The 18,047-nt window shown below is 37.1% G+C and overlaps 1 protein-coding gene across 6 annotated transcripts in view; it reads right to left on the bottom strand.

Moving 5' to 3' along the window:
• LOC131079557 (uncharacterized) overlaps nt 1-17,762 on the bottom strand; it is a 112,307-nt gene extending 94,545 nt beyond the window's left edge. For all 6 annotated transcript variants that reach the window (XM_058017538.2, XM_059221814.1, XM_059221813.1 and 3 more), the window contains exons 1-2: nt 17,650-17,762; nt 17,355-17,522 (exon numbers count right to left, since the gene is read on the bottom strand). In XM_058017538.2, coding sequence (XP_057873521.2) covers nt 17,355-17,496 — 142 coding nt within the window. In that variant the 5' untranslated portion in view covers nt 17,497-17,522; nt 17,650-17,762. The remainder of the gene's footprint in view (nt 1-17,354; nt 17,523-17,649) is intronic.
• Between the last annotated feature and the right edge of the window lie 285 nt (nt 17,763-18,047).

The raw sequence follows: 18,047 nt of genomic DNA, 5'->3' as shown, positions 1-18,047 counted from the left end.
ATTTCCTCCCCCAAGCAAAATTCCGCCTCAACAGGTCAAATCCGCTCAAAGAGGAGTCAAGGCACCAAAACGGTATTGAGGAGAAATTTCCTCCTTGGACAAGAATTCCTACATCAAGGTGAAATAGCGCCTAAGATTGGAAAGGAGAGCAAGAAATTTCACCCAAGGATAGAGGAGAGTGTGAAATTCAAAGCAAGAGCAAAAAATTCAAAACTCAAGGATATTCCTTTCTCAGGGATAAATTATGTCTAAGTTGAAGAATTCCAAGAAAGTAAAAAATTGGCTATGTTGGAAATTCCTTCCTTTAGAACGAAATTCTTGGAAAATGTGAAATTTGGCTAAGGCATGAAGAAATTCCTTCCTCAGGGGCAAAGTAGAATCAAGGTCAAGATTGGGCACCAAAATGAGGTTAAGGAGGAATTTTTCCTCCACATCAAAAATTCCTTCACTATGGAGAAAATGTGGTCTAGGAAAGAAATGGGCACTAAAATGACATCAACGAAGAAAAGTCTAATTTTCCAGAATTCCTCCACTTCTATGCAATTGCGCTCCAAGACAAGTAGAAAATGTAGAAACATTATCTAGGAGGAAAATGTCAATTCCAAAGAAATCCTTCACCAATGTCAAAATGTGCCCAAAGACACAACAAAATGTGGATTTCAAGGCTAAAAAGGAAAATTTCAAAATTTCAAAAAATTCCTTAGGGAAGAAATGCGCCCAAGGTGAAGAATTTCAAAGCACAAGAAAAATTGGCTGCGTGAGAATTTTCTCTCTCCAGGACTCGGGACTGGGTAAAATTCCCCAGACATGGAAGAAATGGTCAGTTGATGAAAAAATCTCCTTCAAGACAAAAAATCACTCTAAAAAGGTTTTCTCTCTCCTAGAATTTCAAACGTACAAGAATCCTTCATAAGTGGAAAAGATTGTTAAAATTCTTCCAAGGTAGGAAAATGTTCCAAAATGCCTTTTGTGAGCCCAAAATGGAAATATTCTTGAAAAAGATGAGTTGGCGACATGCAAAGAGAATATTAAGTATTAAGGAAGCACAACCCAGAAAATTATAAAAGTTCCTATGACGGCGGGGTCCATTTGCATGGCGGGAATCTATTGAATGCATGGCAGCATGGTGGCGCATTCATTGCTGTAATGTTTGACCAAGTGGAGGCTGATTCAATGCATGGAAATTGTCATACTTAATGAGATAATGGAGCATTTATTGCATGTAGCTGATTTTGGAGATGGTGGAGCATTCAAGGCATAATGGGCTATTTTTAGCATGATGGAGCATTTATTACATATTGGGCAAGTTTGAAAGAAGTGGTGCATTTAATGCACAATGGGTGCCATTTTTGGCAAGAAGGAATTAATTGATAGTGGACATGATGTGTCATTAATGTTTATTCCCACTGTGGCATCATGTATTTGGAATCTTTTGGTCAAACCCTAATTAGGGTTTGCATGTTTAATCCAGGCCGTCCATTTTCAATCCAGAGGCCTATAAAAGGGGTTCACCCCTTCATTTGTAAAGGGGAGAGAGATTGTATGAAATTGTTGCGATAAGTTATTGAGATAATAACAGTGATACATTGTTCTCTGATGGTGTTCACTTAAGTTATTTTCAAAACTTGCATGGTTTCACCTTCCCCACTTAGAGTAGAATTTTATTTTCCAAGTAGTTAGATGAACAAAGTTGATTGCAATGTTTTAAGGTGAAGATTGCTTGCTCATACCTTTTGTTAACAGATGATTTCTATAGACAATGCGAGGTTGGACTGAGCTTTTCTATGTGTGCACTTAATCTAAATTGTTGGAAGAACATTGTTCTCTGATGGTGTTCATCAATGGTTTAAAATCTCTCAAACACAACCTCTGAAGATTGCACCCGCTTTATGTAGTTGTCTACTAGTGGTGAAGTAAAGTGTGGTTGATCTCATCTGAAGCATTGTTGTCTATTGAGTTCCTAGATTTAGCTTAGTCTTCCTAAACCCTTCCCCTTTAATTTCAGCTCATTCCAATTCAATTCATACGAAGTAGAAGCATCACAGAATTGCTATATCCGGTGATGAAGTTCCAACCACTGCAGAGAAGTGAAAGAATGACCCAAACATAAGTCCCCTTAGATTACCAACAACATCCACCAAATGAGTCTATTTCCATCAAAAAGTCGCTAATACGTAGTTGGAACCTTGGAGTCAATGTATGATCTTCCTACAATCTTAGCATACATTTGATTTTGATCAAGCAATGATAAAGCAACCATTGGAAAACTTTATTCTGTGTTAGTGTGGCAAAAAACACCACTCAACAATACCCTCGTTGGGCCATTGTGATTGCAGGCTTGTGCCTTCGCTAATCCAATGTGCTTGTGGGTTTAAGCCTCAGCTTTGTTAAATGGGGATGAGGCCCCCGTTTGTGACCTCACCGATTCATAGCTCTGGGTCAAAAGTGTTTCATGTGCTACCAGAGGGCATGTCATGCTAGCATCATCAGCCACATTTAAAAGTTTACTTGACACTTTTAAAAAAAAAAAAAGAGCATCAATCTTAACACCTTTAACTTGAATTTTGATGTTAAAGCAATGCTTCTTGACTCAACAAACCAGTTTTCTTAGTAGTGCAAGATAGTCAAGAATCAACCTCAAAAAAACAATCAATCTCTTTACCCTTATTAACTACTACACTTTCTTCATGTATGGTAGGCATACAATATTTCTTACCCTTCTTACCTTGCTTATGAGGGTTTTTCTCTAGATGTAACTTCCAAAAAGAGAATTTCAAATGACAATTTTTGCCACAACAATCACAATGCACAAATTCCTTTGTAATTGTTGAATTTACCTTCTTTGTCTTCACTTTAGCTCCACTTATCCTTAAAGAGGATGGAGGACTATCTACTTCAAGATGGTAAGCATAAGTATATGCCTCATCTATGTCCACTAGTTTGGAGAGCAATACAAGCCTTTGAAGATGGCTATGAAGGCCTTCAACATACTCCATTAAGACCTCGTCATCCTTCACAACTTTCTCCATTTAGACAGCCCTTCTACAGAATTCAATAGTGTACTCTTTCTAACTTTGTTCCAAAAATTGCTTTAACATATTGTCCAAGCTAAATTTGATGCCCAACAACACAAGTTGGGCACTATTTTGAAATTGTTTGTTATTTGCACAAAATATGAGATTTTATTGATAGTATGAAGGATATTTTGAGATATTCTTATTCTCTTTAGTAGGGGAAAAAAATGTTGGTTAACTATATTAGCTTTGTTCTACAGATTGTTGGTATCTCTATTGGTAACATTCCACCAGTCAAGTTTTCTTTAAGGAGCCCAATCTCACCATAGATCGAAAGGAGATTCATAAATACATTCAAGAGAACATTTAAAGGTTCTAAATCCAACATACTTGGATTTCTCCTCCTTGATCATTGAGTCACAAAATTTAATCATTATACATCTACATTTCTCCATCATAGAGACATTATCATTCTGAACCATCTTTGAAACAATTTGTCTACCATTAGTTAAAGATTAAGACAGATCACCACATTCCACGAGAGGAACAAATGTGTCAACCTTGCTTTCAAAAAGAAAACACTAAGGATCGTTTTATTTTCAAATGTACAATTTTTTATAAGATACATGGAAGATTTTGGTGTCTCTTTAGGGATTCAAGTAATCTTAAGAAACCTTCTCTCAATATCAAGCTCAGAAGTTTTTGGCATTATTCATTAAAGAAGCTTGCACATTTAGACATTATCACTTAAATAAGGGATGAGACAGGGAGGGTTAGTGCAGTAATAGATCCTTCTACTAACATCAAAACTATCACTTCCTTCATTCCAACCAATTCGCTTAGTGGCTTGAAACATGCATCTAATAATTATTTACATACTAGACCTAGTTAAAAAAGAAGGCATATGCAAAGCCTAAGAGATGTATAGTATGATATACACACCCTAATGTAAGTACTTGTGTTTTTTTTTCTGTTTTTTCTTTAGAGATGCTTTGGCACTTTCTCTTGACCTATTATACTTCAGTTTCATTGCCCTTAGTGGATATTTGCGGACATTTATAATAATTTCTATTGTTATAAAAAATAAGATAAAATGATTTCTTAATCAAATTCTTAAATTGATCCCACAAACTAATCAGAACTGCTTTCTCAAAGCCATAGAATAGAAGAGACTCTTAAACCAAGTCAAAGCATGCTTTGCTAATCTTAACAAACCAAAGGAAATATTTTGTTCCAAAGTAAGAGAAATCATGTTTTAGTATATCTACAATTCTGTCAGCCAATTGTCAAGCTTCTTCACATCCACATCTTCAAATGGAAAAACCTCTGTCTCAACCTATGCTTTGAAAGGAGGTTTGCTCAAACGACTCTTTTCACCATTTGAAGAATCCTCTTCCTCATTGGAGTAGGATTTACCTTTACCCTTGATATCTTCAATAGAGAAAAACTTCTCCATAAATTTACACATTAAGCATTTCATAAACTTCATTGACCACGAAAGGCTTGCATTGTCAGCTTCAACCTTGGAGAACTTTGCTTCAGCATTTGTGGACTCTTCTCCACCTTCCATATTTCTCAACTCTCTTCTCCACACACAAGATTCAATGTCTATGTAATAAATCTGCTCCAACTGATATTGTTGTGGGCATGAACCTGCACAACACTCGCAACAACTTCCACAAAGGAAAGAAACTGTTCTTATATGACTCGATGCATAAACTAAGATGCTGATACGATACACAAGTCATCAACATTCAAAATTAAGAATGAAATAAGTGTTTTAAACTCACCAAAAAATTGAATTAACTTGTACTGAGTAGATGAGAACAAAAACCATGCAGAGAATACAATGGATTTACACCTGGGAAACCCATGTGTGTAAGAAAACTCCAGCAAAATATGAGCTACAACTCACTTAAATTCCACAACTTCAAAGGAAAATACAGTTCTAGGGCACTTGGGCACATCACCGGCTTGAATCGCAGCAAATTCAAACCCTAAGAACTCTAACATAGCTCTCTCACAAATCAAATCAGCTTATAATGGAAAATTGTTCACTAAGAACTAAACTCTTCAAATCCCCCAAATTGATGTTTAGAAAGCATTTACCATGACATATGTAGCTTCATGAGCTCATATTAAAGTCCAAAAGTCAAAAGAATATGTTTCCTTGTTGCAGAACCAAAAAAACTATTTCTAGCAAGAGGCAGTTCAAAATTGCCAATGATAGTTACAAACCGCCACTTTCTGACAATTTTTACCCTTATTCAAAAAGCCATAACTTTTGCATGCAAACTTGAAACAAGGGATTGGTTATTTGAAATTGCATAATTTTCCATGATAAATCCAATTACGCAATAACATTCAGATTTTGTTGCCATTAAACGCCTGCTTTTGGACCTGAAACACAAGTGTCCTACAAGTTAGGATCACTTTGCCATGGATTTTCAAACGAACCAGATCTTTTCGATGATAGCTCTGCAATACAAAATAGGGAGACTAAAACCCTCAACCAATGACATGATTGCCACCTCTCCTTGCACAATATAAGAATGAGTAATCAAAGCTTCACCTTTGCCTCCAATAGTCTGTATGATGTGATAAGGTTGCATTGCTTGAACATTCAGGAACTTGATCTACATTAGTTTTCTCCAAAGGAACAGTCCTTGTGTTTCCACTAAACATCTACCCATGCAGATTTAGTACCCCTCTAGGCTACTCCTCCTTGACTCCGTCAGCAAACAACATGAAGCTCTTTCTGCCCTTGATTAAACAGTACTTGTTTTCCCTTCAGATAATACAACGCTTTCCAGTCATAGATGTAGGTGCTGCCAAACACAGCACCACATAAGTATAAAGGATAATTAGTACCTTCCTTGATCCAACCCAAAAAGCATAAGTTCGGGTTGTTGATAATCTCTATGCAATTTTGTCAACCAATTTAAAGTTAGCTAGAGAACAAGAATCAAAAAGAGTGTGAATCTTAACAACCTTAACTTGAATTTTGATGTTAAATATTGCTTCTTAAGCCAACATCTTGCCTTTCTTCGTAGTGCAAGTAAGTCTAGAATCCAACTCAAAAGTACACTAAATCTCTCTCCATTATTAACTGCTATCATTTCTTCATGTATAGTAGTGTTGACGTGTATTTTGTACACAATCAAACACAGAATAAAATACCTAAAGGTACCTTATCCTCTCTTGAGTAAAGCCTCCGAATGCTGAAGATGTCGCGAAAAGGATCAATCGGGATGACTTCAAGGTTCTTGTATGTAGGGTCTCTACGTGTGGATAAGCTCTCTGTGGTATGATGTGATTTGCTGGAATCACAAGGGGACTTACATTAGATGATTGAACTTCTGATCTGCTTTGCTGGAACACAGGCTCTTACTAGCTTAGATTTGAAAAAATGGAAAAAGGATGAGGGCGAAGAGAGGATCTAATCCTAATACTAAGAATGCAGGAGCAATGATTGATCTTTGATGAAACTCTAACTAGGTCTTGTTTTGACATCGCAGGACCATCTCCACAAGGCTAGTGCGATCTTCGAAGGGAAGCTTTATGATGTTCAAATCATCACTGCAGGCATAGACACCATCAGGTTGATGCATATCAATGAAGAAGCGACAATTGAAGTTAAGCTTAAGCTGAATGATTCCAGTTGACTACGCAAGGCAAGTCTGCAATCAACAAACTGCTAGTAGTATGGATATGCAAATTCTACCATCAATCAATCACATTTCTTCCATTCATCTAATCATCTAACATCTAGGATTGAAGACTCAACAAGAAACCATGCATATTGCAAGAAACAACACACTTCACCATTACTTCAATGAAAATGGAGTTTGTTTACAATCAATGGCAACAATTTCTTGCCTTGTCCTCCTATTCTACTCTAATTGCTATTCTAATCACCTTCTAACTACTTTCTATCTTCTAACTGCTTCAACTATTTACATACTATCTCTCATTTACCTCTAGGCCGACTTTTACAAAATGAGGCAATTAAAAACCAATTTTAAATAAAAAAACAAAGGCCGACTTTTATAAATAATTGAAAATTAAAACCCAAGCGCCCCATTTTATTATTTAAAATAATAATTAATTAATTAAATGCCATCGTTTTTTTTTTTATTAATAAACTCGATTTTTAAAAGGCAAAAAAATTAATTAATTAATGTTTTAGCGCAATTTTTAAATGCTACTTAATTGAATTTTCAAACTTATCGATTTTTAGCATTTAAAATAAATTCAAAAAATGTTTGTTAGCGCCAAATTTAGAAAAGGTAAAGACACAAACCATTATCGCCCTTGTCCCTGACTGAGGGACAGGAGCGAATTATCATCTTAGCCTTGATTCTTTTGCCTTTGACGTTCAAAACCATCATCTCCACGTTGAAACTGGCATTTTTGTTAGGAACCTCAAGCTTGATCGACTTGATTTTGTGGATGAATGCCTTTTAAGGTTGAAATCGCCCTGGTCCCTTGGTGAGGGACAGGAGCGAACCTTATGTTTTCTCCTTGATCTTTGCCCCTTCAATCACCAATCTTCATCATGTGGCAAGCAATGACGTTATCCCTTCACTCCACGCTTGTTTCTCTTGGCTTTTACGAGGCGCATTTGATGTTTAAATGGTTTTCGCCCTGGTCCCTTGGTGAGGGACAGGAGCGAACCTTGTGCTCTAGCTCAAATTTGTCATTTTTGAACCTCAACTCCTTGTTCATCCCCTTTCTAATGACGTTTTCAATCTTGTGCAACCTCGCCTTTTGACGTAGTTTTTGAAAGAAATGACCAGTCTAATGAATATCGCCCTGGTCCTTGACTGAAGGACAGGAGCGAACTTTGGTTTATGGTGCAAATCTTCCATCATATTGATATCAAATTGTCTTCAAGGCGCAGAATGATGTCCTTTATTCCTTCTTGAACATTTGAAACGAACGTGGCCTTCAAAGTTTAAGCATATTTGACTATTTCGCTCTGGTCCCTTGGAGAGGGACAGGAGCGAACTTCATTTTCTAGGCTCAATCACACTTTGCCCATGTTTAAAATTATCTTCAACAGACTTGTTATGCCCCCTTTCACTCATCCTTGACATGAAATTCGTTTCGACTTGGCGAGAAATTTGCCTAAGGAAGAAATCGCTCTGGTCCCTGGGAGAGGGACAGGAGCTATCACTTAAATTCACCCTGGTCCCTGGCAGAGGGACAGGAGCGATTTTGCTTCTAGGGCCAATTTTCTCCTTCGAGGTGCAACCAAATTATATTCAATGAGTAAAATGTACCTCCCTCGTTCTTCTCAAATCGCGAAATCGTTCAAATCTTTCAAGGACAAGGCAATTTTGGATTTCAAGCTCCGGTCCTTCAGTGAGGGACAGGAGCGATTTTTGCTCTCCAGGCCCAAATGCTTCACTTTTCACCATGAAATGTCTTTGCTAGGGAAGATATCATCCTGCCTCATGCTATGAATAAAAGTTAATGTCCAAACAAAGTCTAAAAATGTGCATATGAATAAAATCGCTCTGGTCCCTCAGTGAGGGACAGGAGCGAATTTGACCTTTTAGGCAAAAACTTCATCATTTCATTGCTTTTGATCAAGTCTGGATGCTCTATCATGCTCATTTCGTCCTTCACCATGCTTTTGATGTCTCACTTCGTCCAAACAAGGTCAGGAATGGCTCTACTAAGCCTTTTCGCTCTGGACCCTTGGTGAGGGACATGAGCGCTTCGCCTTGGTCCTCCTGGGAGGGACAGGAGCGAAATTCGCTCTGGATCCTCAGTGAAGGACAGGAGCGAAATTTGACTTTTCGAACTCTCTATCAGGACAACTTTTATGGAATATAACATTTAAGTATAAGTGATCTTATACTTTAAGTTATATTCCATATATACTTTCAGGATGTTTGAGAGTGGTTTCGGACCTCCAGGAGTTATATTGCAAAATCTAGTTTTTTGAGGTTTTTCAGTTTCCAGACTTAGTCAAATTTCAGGATCAGGACATTCCAGACTTAGCCAAATTTCAGGATCAGGACTTTCAGACTCAACCAAATTTTCAGGACATTCCAGACTTAGCCAAATTTTCAGGACATTCCAGACTTAGCCAAATTTTAGGATTAAGGCATCACTTAAGTAGGACTTGCTACCCTATTGATCTCCCCGACAGCACTCAAAATGCAAAGGCTAACTAACAAAACCCTAAAAGACCTAGAAAACAAACCCTAAAAAGCAAAAAAACATGAGTCCCCATTTGCAATGGGGCGATGTGTGAAAACGTCACAACAAGTAGCCATAGAGTTTTTCCTAACCTACTTACCTTGCTTATGAAAGTTTTTCTTTAGATATAACTTTCAACAGGATGATTCAAAATGAACCTTTTCCACAATGATCATAATGCACAAATTTATTTTTGGTACTTGGGGAATTCACCTTCTTTGTCTTGACTTTAGGTACACACATAATAGAAGGACTGTCTTCTTTAAGACAATGAAAATAGAGGAATTCACCGGTTTGCACAGCAACACATGCCTTTAAAAATGGCTATGAAGACCACTGATATACTTCATCAAGATCTCCTCATCCCTACAAAACTCACTAGTGTACTCTAACACACTTAGTCCCTCTTTCTTTTTAGAAAACTGTACTTAATTTTTTCCTCAACATATTGTCCAAGCTAAAATTGATACCTAGCCACTCAAGTTGGACACTAATTTCGAAATTGTTTATTATTTGCATAGACTACAAGATTTTGTGGTTAATCTGAAGGATACTTAGAATATATTTCTTATGCTTACCTTTCCTCTTTGGATCTCTTCAAACAGGGGAAGAAGATGTTAGTTATCTAGTGTTGGCTCCCTTCTAGAGATTACTAGTATCTTTGTTGATAATATTCCACCAAGTTTTCTTGAAGGGCCCCCAATCTCAAAATAGGTTAAAAGGAGAATCACAGATGAATTCAAGAGGACATTTTTTGGGCCTATTGCTAACTAACATAAATATATTTCTCTGCCTAGACCTCTTAGTCCAAAATTGAATTGTTACGCATCTAAATTTCTCCAAATATGTGATGGAGACATTATCCTTTGGAACTATCTTTGAACCCATTTGTCTCATGGACTTAGCATTCCCCTTGGCTAGATGCATGTCAGCTCCCTTCAATTCAAGATTGAGACCAATCACCACATTTCAAGAAAGGAATGAATGTGTCAATTTTTCTTTCAAGGAGCAGAGACTTGTTGTAACGTTTTCACACATCGCCCCATTGCAAATGGGGACCCCCTACTTTTTAGGCCCTCTTGGTCTTTTGGTTTTGGTTTTTGGGTCTTTTCATGGCAGTTTCGTCAGTCCTCTTGTCTTGCAAGTGTTTGGGGGTCAATTTGATCAAGTTTGTAACTTGTTTGATCAAATTTGTCCAAGTCCGGAGCCTGTTTTGTTCGTTTTAGGTTTCATCCTTCAGACTTGGATTTGAGGCCTTTCCTTTAGGGTTTTGGAAAAACTGAGCGTTGCATTGGAATTGTAGCCCTTTAAGGAACCTAGACGTGAAATTTGAGTGAATTTTGAGCAACTTTCTATTTTTAGAAAGTTCCTATTTTTTAGAGATTTCATTGCCTCCCGGATTGGTCTAATTTTGCCAAAAATCAAACTTATTATTTATAGCAGTTTCTATTTTAGTGTCGTCTTGTCCTGTTTTGCCCTAATCCTAACATTTTGAAACATCTACCAATTTGGGAAAGTCTATTTTTGGCAAGTTCTTCACAGGCAGGCACTAGAGACCGAACATTTATGAAGAATCATCTAAATTCAGAAAAATGGAAATGGTGGGCTACTGATCAAAAAATGGCTAAGTATGGAACTCCCATTCTAGAAGTGGAAAGCATGGAAAATCCTGTAAGTCCGAGGGAAAATCTCTTCAATTCCAAAATGGTATCCTGATCCGGAAAGGATTGAAAAACGACTAAGTCTAGATGGAAAACTAAGCAAGAATTCCTCAGGCATCAAAATGCATACCAAAAGGAGGTGGGTGCCAAATCAAGGCCATGGACGAATTTCCTCCATGACAAGTTTTCCTTCACCTAGTGGAAATAGTGCCCAAGTGTGCAAGAGGGCGTTAAACTAGGGTGGTGGAGGAATTTTACTCCACTCCCATTTTTCCTTAACAATGCCAAAATAGCGCCCAACTGCTAGATAGAGCGCTCAAGTTGGGATGTGTAGGAATTTTCCTCCACACCCAATTTCCTTCACAATGCCAAAAATCTGCACAGTCAAGTGCTTGGGCGCCAAAATCAAGGTGTAATGGAAAAGTCAAAGCCGGTCAAAATTCCTCCATACCAAGCAACCAAAGCCCAAGGTCAAGAAGGGGCACCAATTCGAAGGTGCTAAGGAAATGCAAGAAAGGGGCGAAATTCCTCCAAGGTATGGAATTAGCGCCCAAGAGCCAGGATGGGTGCTAAATTGAGGAGGCGATGGAAATTCTTCCAAGACTCAGAATTCCTCCATGAGAGTGAAATGGCGCCCAAGTCCAAGTCAGGGCGCTAGACAAAGGGGCTCATGGAAAAGGTGTTTAAAAGAAGAGTTCCTCCACTGCAGTGTTCCAATACCCAAGGTCAAGAAGGGATGCCAATTTCAAGGTGTCAAGGAAAGTTAGCAAGTGAAAATTCCTTCATAGGTTGAATTCCACACCCAAGGATGAAGGATAAATTCCATGTCATGGAAAATAGGGGTCAAGGAAAAGCAAAAAATAAGAAAATTGCTCCATGACATGAATTTCACACTCAAGGATGAATTTAAGGTAGAAATTCTAAGGCAAGGAAGGGATGAAGGATGAACTAGAAAAGAAAATTCTCCTTAGGAAAAATTTTGAAAAATCCTCTTTCAAGCATAAAAATTCATCCAAATTTCAAGATGATGACAAAATTGGCTAAGTGAGAGAATCTCTCTCCTAGACCCTGGAACCCTAATTTGAAAAAATCCCTAAAAAATAGGAGATGTTGAAAATTGATAAAAATCTCCTCTAGAACAAGGAAAATTCTAAAAAATGCTTCTCGGATGAACTTCTCCCTCTCCAAGGATTTTCTCTGTCTCCAAGGGTTTCTCGCATAGTGGCAACTAGGTCAGTGCATGATGAATTAATGGAGCATCTTTTGCATGCAACCGCACTATGCCAGATTCCTTTTGCATGCAGTCATCGCATGTGGAGATGATGGTGCATTTATAGGATGATGGAGCAATTTTTGCATGAGGGAATATTCATTGCATGTTGGAAAAATTTAGTAAAGAATAGCACATTTAATGCATTTTGGATACCAATTGTAATAGGTTGGAATTAATTGTATATGGGCGTAATGGACATTTATTGCCAATTCCCACCTTGTTGCATCATGTGTGTGGAATCTTTTAGGGAAAACCCTAATTAGGGTTTTGCATGTAGTCGTGGCTTGAAGCCTATATAAAGGGGTGACCCCCCTCATTTGTAAGGGGAGAGACTTGTATGAAATTGTTGTGATAAGTTTTTGTGATAATAACAATGAAACATTGTTCTCTGATGGTGTCCACTTAAGTTATTTTTCAAAACTTGCATGGCTTCACCTTCCTCACTTAGAGTAGAATTTTATTTTCTCAGTTGTTAGATAAAGTGCTTTGATTTCAATGGAGAATGTAATGGTGTTTGATGAATTTCCATGGTTCATACTTTTTGCATCTTGTTGATTATAAGTTGCATTGTAAAGTAAGCCTAAACCCCCAAATTTGTGCTAAGTTCGATTGCGAATAGTCGTTTGGATTGCATCGTGTTGGGTATTCAAATGCACTTTCTCAATATGAAAATCCTTCAACATCCTTAGAAAATTGCATCGGTTCTTGCGGAGTTGTAGTTAATCTTGGCGAAGCAGAGCTTTGTTTATTTGGAATTTGTTCGCTAAAGCATTATCTATTGATATCATTGCCACTAGGAGTAGATTTAGATCCTTCTAACCTTTCCCCTTTATTTTCAATTTATTTTAGTTCAGTTTGTTCAAAGCAGAAGCATCGTAGAATTGCCATATCTGATGATGAAGTTCCAGCCACAACAAAGAAGTGAAAGAATGATTCAAACGTAAGTCCTCTTGGATTACCAACATATCACATCAAGCCAACTGAGTCATGTCCGCTGCATATAGGAACCTTGGAGTTGATTGTCTGAACTTACTGCAATCTTAGCATAAAATCGTACTTTGATCAAGAGAGAGTGAAGTGATTGTTAGGCAACTTTATTCTGTGTTTGGCGATGTCATAAAAAACACGTCAACAAGACTAAGGATCATTTTGTTTTCAGATGCAACTTTTTTTATGAGATAGGGAAGATTCTAGTGTCTCCTCAAAGACTTGGGGCAGTCTTTGGAAACTTTCTTTCATTATCAAGATCAAAAGAAAGTACTTGCCATTATACATCAGAGAAGCTTGCAATTTTAGATGTCATCACTCAAGTAAGGGACAACAAACAAATGCTTCTGCTAACATCAAAACTACCACCTCCTCCTTCATTCTAGCCAACTCTCTTATTAACTCAAAACATGCATTTGAATACTAGACCTAGACAAAAAAACGGCTTTCAAACAATGGTGCCAAGAGGCATAATGTCATGCACCGCCTGAATTCTGGATCATAACCTTAAATAATAAAAACACCTAATCTATTGAATTTATGAGAGATGGCCGACTCACAGTAGAAATAATTAAATTCGGCTAAGAGATAACCGACCCACATAAGTAATAATTAAATTCAGCTATGACTATTTAACATAAGGCCAACTCAAACTGATTTGAAACATGATTGAGGGGCAGACCTAATTAAGGGCAATTATAAGTAATATTCAAATAATAATAATTTTCTCAAGGGATTCAACTAGGATTTGTTAAGACAACACTCAGTTAGCAAGAGTTGCAACTCTTGCTAAGGAAAAGGGGACGTTTTGAAGAGATATGACCCTATCCAACAAAAGATATAAAAGGAAAAAGATCTCATTGAGGGAAGGCATAAATGGATGGAATGAATAAAATCTGATTTGGATTAATTGCAGAAAAAAGGCAGATAAGCAGATCAGCATAAAGGAATAAGTAAATGAAGTAAAGAGACTTAAAGGACTAATAAAGTATATCTATTATTCCAGCTTAAAAATAGAATAATAAATTACTGCAAGTAGGTGTACAATATGTTATTAGAGATGTATAGGGCAATTTATGTATAAATAATGTAGGATGATTATATTATTTAAATTTTATAACTGTAAACTAATAATAGCCTCCTCGACATAGTCTATTTGGAATCCAAATGGAATGAATTGCAAATAGGAAGGTGTATTCAGCCTTTTGAATCACAAGTGGTGAGAGAGTTGTCCTACTCTACAACAAGCACGCCACCCCGAGTTGTAGGCTCATGAGCTGGGAGGTGAATGAGTGCTCTCAGGCTTGTTGGAGAAGGCAATCCTCATGCATCTTATAAGGACGCCACCCCAATACACAGCACTCATAGGCTGGGAGGAGAAGGAGTGCTCTTGGGCTTGATCAAGGAAGGTGGATATCTCCAAGGTGGCTTGAGGGATGGAGTCGGCTTATGATCCTACCACAATCAAGTGCCAAATGGCGAATGAGTGCCCTTGGGCTTGGGGAATTCTCCAAGTACGCCAACCCGCAATAGATATCATAGGCTAGGGAGCGAATAGATATCAAGTACACCAACCCACAATGGATGGACTAAGCCCTACCCATGCTCTCGCAATACAAGGGAATCTCCACTTGTAATTGTGGTTTGCATACATTCCCCACAAATTCCTAATAACACTATCAAAGGAAGATTGCTAATAGTGAATTGATTTCAGAAAAATATATATAATGTTGAGAATTTAGTGTTTTGACTAACAATATTGTATAGAATAAAGTTTGAAATTGAATTATGTTCTTGAGCTTGGAATTGGAATTGTATTTTTGGGCAAAAATCAAGTATACCCTCTAAAGGGGACATTACACATAAGGTGTCAAAACCAAGTAGACATACACTGCAACATATTATGCCCTAATAGAAGCATTTATATTACAGATTTATTTCACAACTAACTTGATTTGGATTTTAATACTGGTTTTAGTTGCTTAGCCTTTTGTGCAATACATAATTCTTGTTTTGCTTTTGTTTTACTAGAGACACTATGTTGATGTGTTTTTTATGACATCATGCAGCACAAAATAAGATACTGTGTATTATATCCACTCTTGAACAAAGAACTCTCGAATGCTAAACCATGGGATCAAACGAGACAACTCTAAGGTTCCGATAGTCAGGTCTTGACTTTATGTTGGATATAGACTCAGTGATATGATGTGATTTTGTTGGAATCAAAAGGGGACTTACATTGTACATGAATGTTGCTGGAACATGAAGACTTGCTTCACTTGGAAAACAAATAGCAAAAGGAATTAGGGGTTTTAAAAAAGCTAATCTAATCCTAAGAATGTAGGAACTAATTGTTGATTAGGTGTGACCAAACCAAGCTTTGTTTTGCCATAAAAGCACAACTCCTCAAAACTGGTACAATCTCCTAAGGATAAAAGAATGATTTTCATATCACCGATGCACATCAACCACACGAACAATGAGCATGAAGCGATAGAAGTTAAGCTTTCACACAAGTTCAGTTGACTACACACTGCAATTTGCAATCAACAAATTACAAGCAGTATGAACATTAGGTACACCATTCATCAACAATGATATCTTCCATTCATCTAACCAACTTTAAAGCAAATTAGAAGTAAAGACCATGCAACATGTTGAATTAACATAGAAAATTCACCATAACTTCAATGAAAACAACATGTCTCTTATAACAAGATCTTGGCAACAATCTATGCCTTCTCCTCCTATTCTAATTTCTACTCTAGCTTCTCATTCCTAATTGTTGAACACTTAATCCACTATTTTCTATTATCTGCTACTCACTATTAACCTTTACAAATGAGAGTAGTGAGCCTTATATAGAGGTCTCATTACATTTAAATGGCTCAAATTGATTCACAATCAACGGCCAATATTACACGATGAAAACCCTAATTAGGATTTGCTATAACAAACTCTTTTCTTGACCAATGAGATCATTACAATGAATTGGACACATCCATTTTGATTTCTAACCAATAAGGAAATAGGTTAGGTACATTAAACAATATTCAATGTAGCTCCATGTGTCACTTGCTGGTCCTTTGGATGAATCGGGCTCAATGCATCTAGGCATGTTGACTTGGAAGAACGTTATTGGTCGGATGCTGATTGGAATCCACCTCATTATTTCTCATATAGATCATCACGACTTGTTTGTGATTGAGGATACCTCAGTAGGAGCGAATTCCACTTCATTTGCTCAAGTCTCAGAACGAAGTTACTCCTAAGACCTCACATCGAGCATGGTTTGACATATTTAAGTTGATAAAGTGAGTATAAGTGAGCAAAGGTGAGTTAACTTCTAGGAGTAGCTTAGTATCTCTCAACCCTCACCTTTTGCAATTTTTTTTGATAAACCTTAGCAGTAGTAATAAGTAAGCTTCATTGCATATCATTCGTAACACATTTCATGAAGTCTTCTCATACATAAGGCCCCTTGATGAAACAAAAATCAAAACAACCACTTGTGCTTATCCACACGTCATGACCCGACATTTATGAACCTTGGAGTTGTCTCAAGTGATCCTTAAGCCAAACCTCAGCATTTGAGTAACTTTGTTCAAGAGAGGATAAGATACTTTTGGGTATTTTATTTTGTGTTCACATGTGCATGAAAAACACATCAACAGGTATGACCTTCATTGTGGAAAGTTGGGAAGCAGACAGCCTTTCACTTTACCATAATTATTATTGAAATTTAAACCAAAAAAAAAATTAGTTGTAACCTTACCACAAATCTTGAAGTAACCCACTCCAATCAATCTACAACATGAATTCTTACCCCTTCAGGTTTCGACTTCATGATCGAAATTGTAGACAAACGAAGCTTCTCAATCCATCTATACCATGGTTACCGAAAAACCCCATTTTTGAGGCCCAAAACCTAGACATCTAATAATTGTACGAAGTATCCAACCAATGACCATATGTTACAAAGATATCCTTGTCAGTGAGCCTACAATCATATTAGGGAATATGCCCATACCCATCCCTAACATAACCAGAGATTACACAAGATTTCCTGTTCAAAAAACATTGCTGCAGGATGCCTCTAATGTTACGAGGCGTAAAGTAGGAAAAATCATGACACGTTACACATGGTTTATGTTCCCGTTTGAAACAAAGAAAATTAGGTATATAAGATGAGAAAATATTCACCTTTTCTCGTATGGAAGCCTGTAGATTTACAATTCTTGCCTTTGTAGTAGCCAATGGGGCCTTTCTTGGAAGTGAGAATTTGTAAAGCTGAACTGCGCTTCTTTCGCATGCCTCTTGCTAATCCCGACAGTAGCCCTGCCATTTTCAATGCTCTTCCTTGACAATACACTGCACCAGCATAAATAGTAATCACATATATATTAAAAAATATTTTAGTTTATTCCAAACCCAGCACTGCGTTTGCAAAGGAAAAAACAAAATCAAAGACAACGCGCAATGCAAGAGCGAAACATACCTGACAAGCAATCTGGAAGCCCGACTTCCCGCAAACCTCAAACACAAGGCGGTAAAGAAGGCACACATGAGGCAAAGGAGGAGCACTGGTTACCATTCATGTTAATAAACATTTATTCTTTGCATACTTAATTTTTAATTATTAATTTTTTTAAAAATTAAAAAATAAAACTTTATTAATAAATTTCATATGTATCAATAGTCGTTCTTTTTTTTTTTTTAGCATTTTTTATTATAATGTTTCATTTGTGGATCTTTATTGGTATCTATAGCGCACATTATTAAGGCATTTGTGTATAAGACTTGGCAATTTTAAATGCACGATTATTGGGGCATCTTTAAGTAGGCATCAGGGACACTTTGAAACGTGTACTTTTTGACCTTTACGTGCATAACAGA

This window comes from Cryptomeria japonica, chromosome 5 (assembly GCF_030272615.1).
Source record: "Cryptomeria japonica chromosome 5, Sugi_1.0, whole genome shotgun sequence".
Lineage (NCBI taxonomy): Eukaryota > Viridiplantae > Streptophyta > Pinopsida > Cupressales > Cupressaceae > Cryptomeria > Cryptomeria japonica.
The sequence above is the reverse complement of the archived record's forward strand: the minus strand, read 5'-3'. Positions and strand labels throughout refer to the sequence as shown.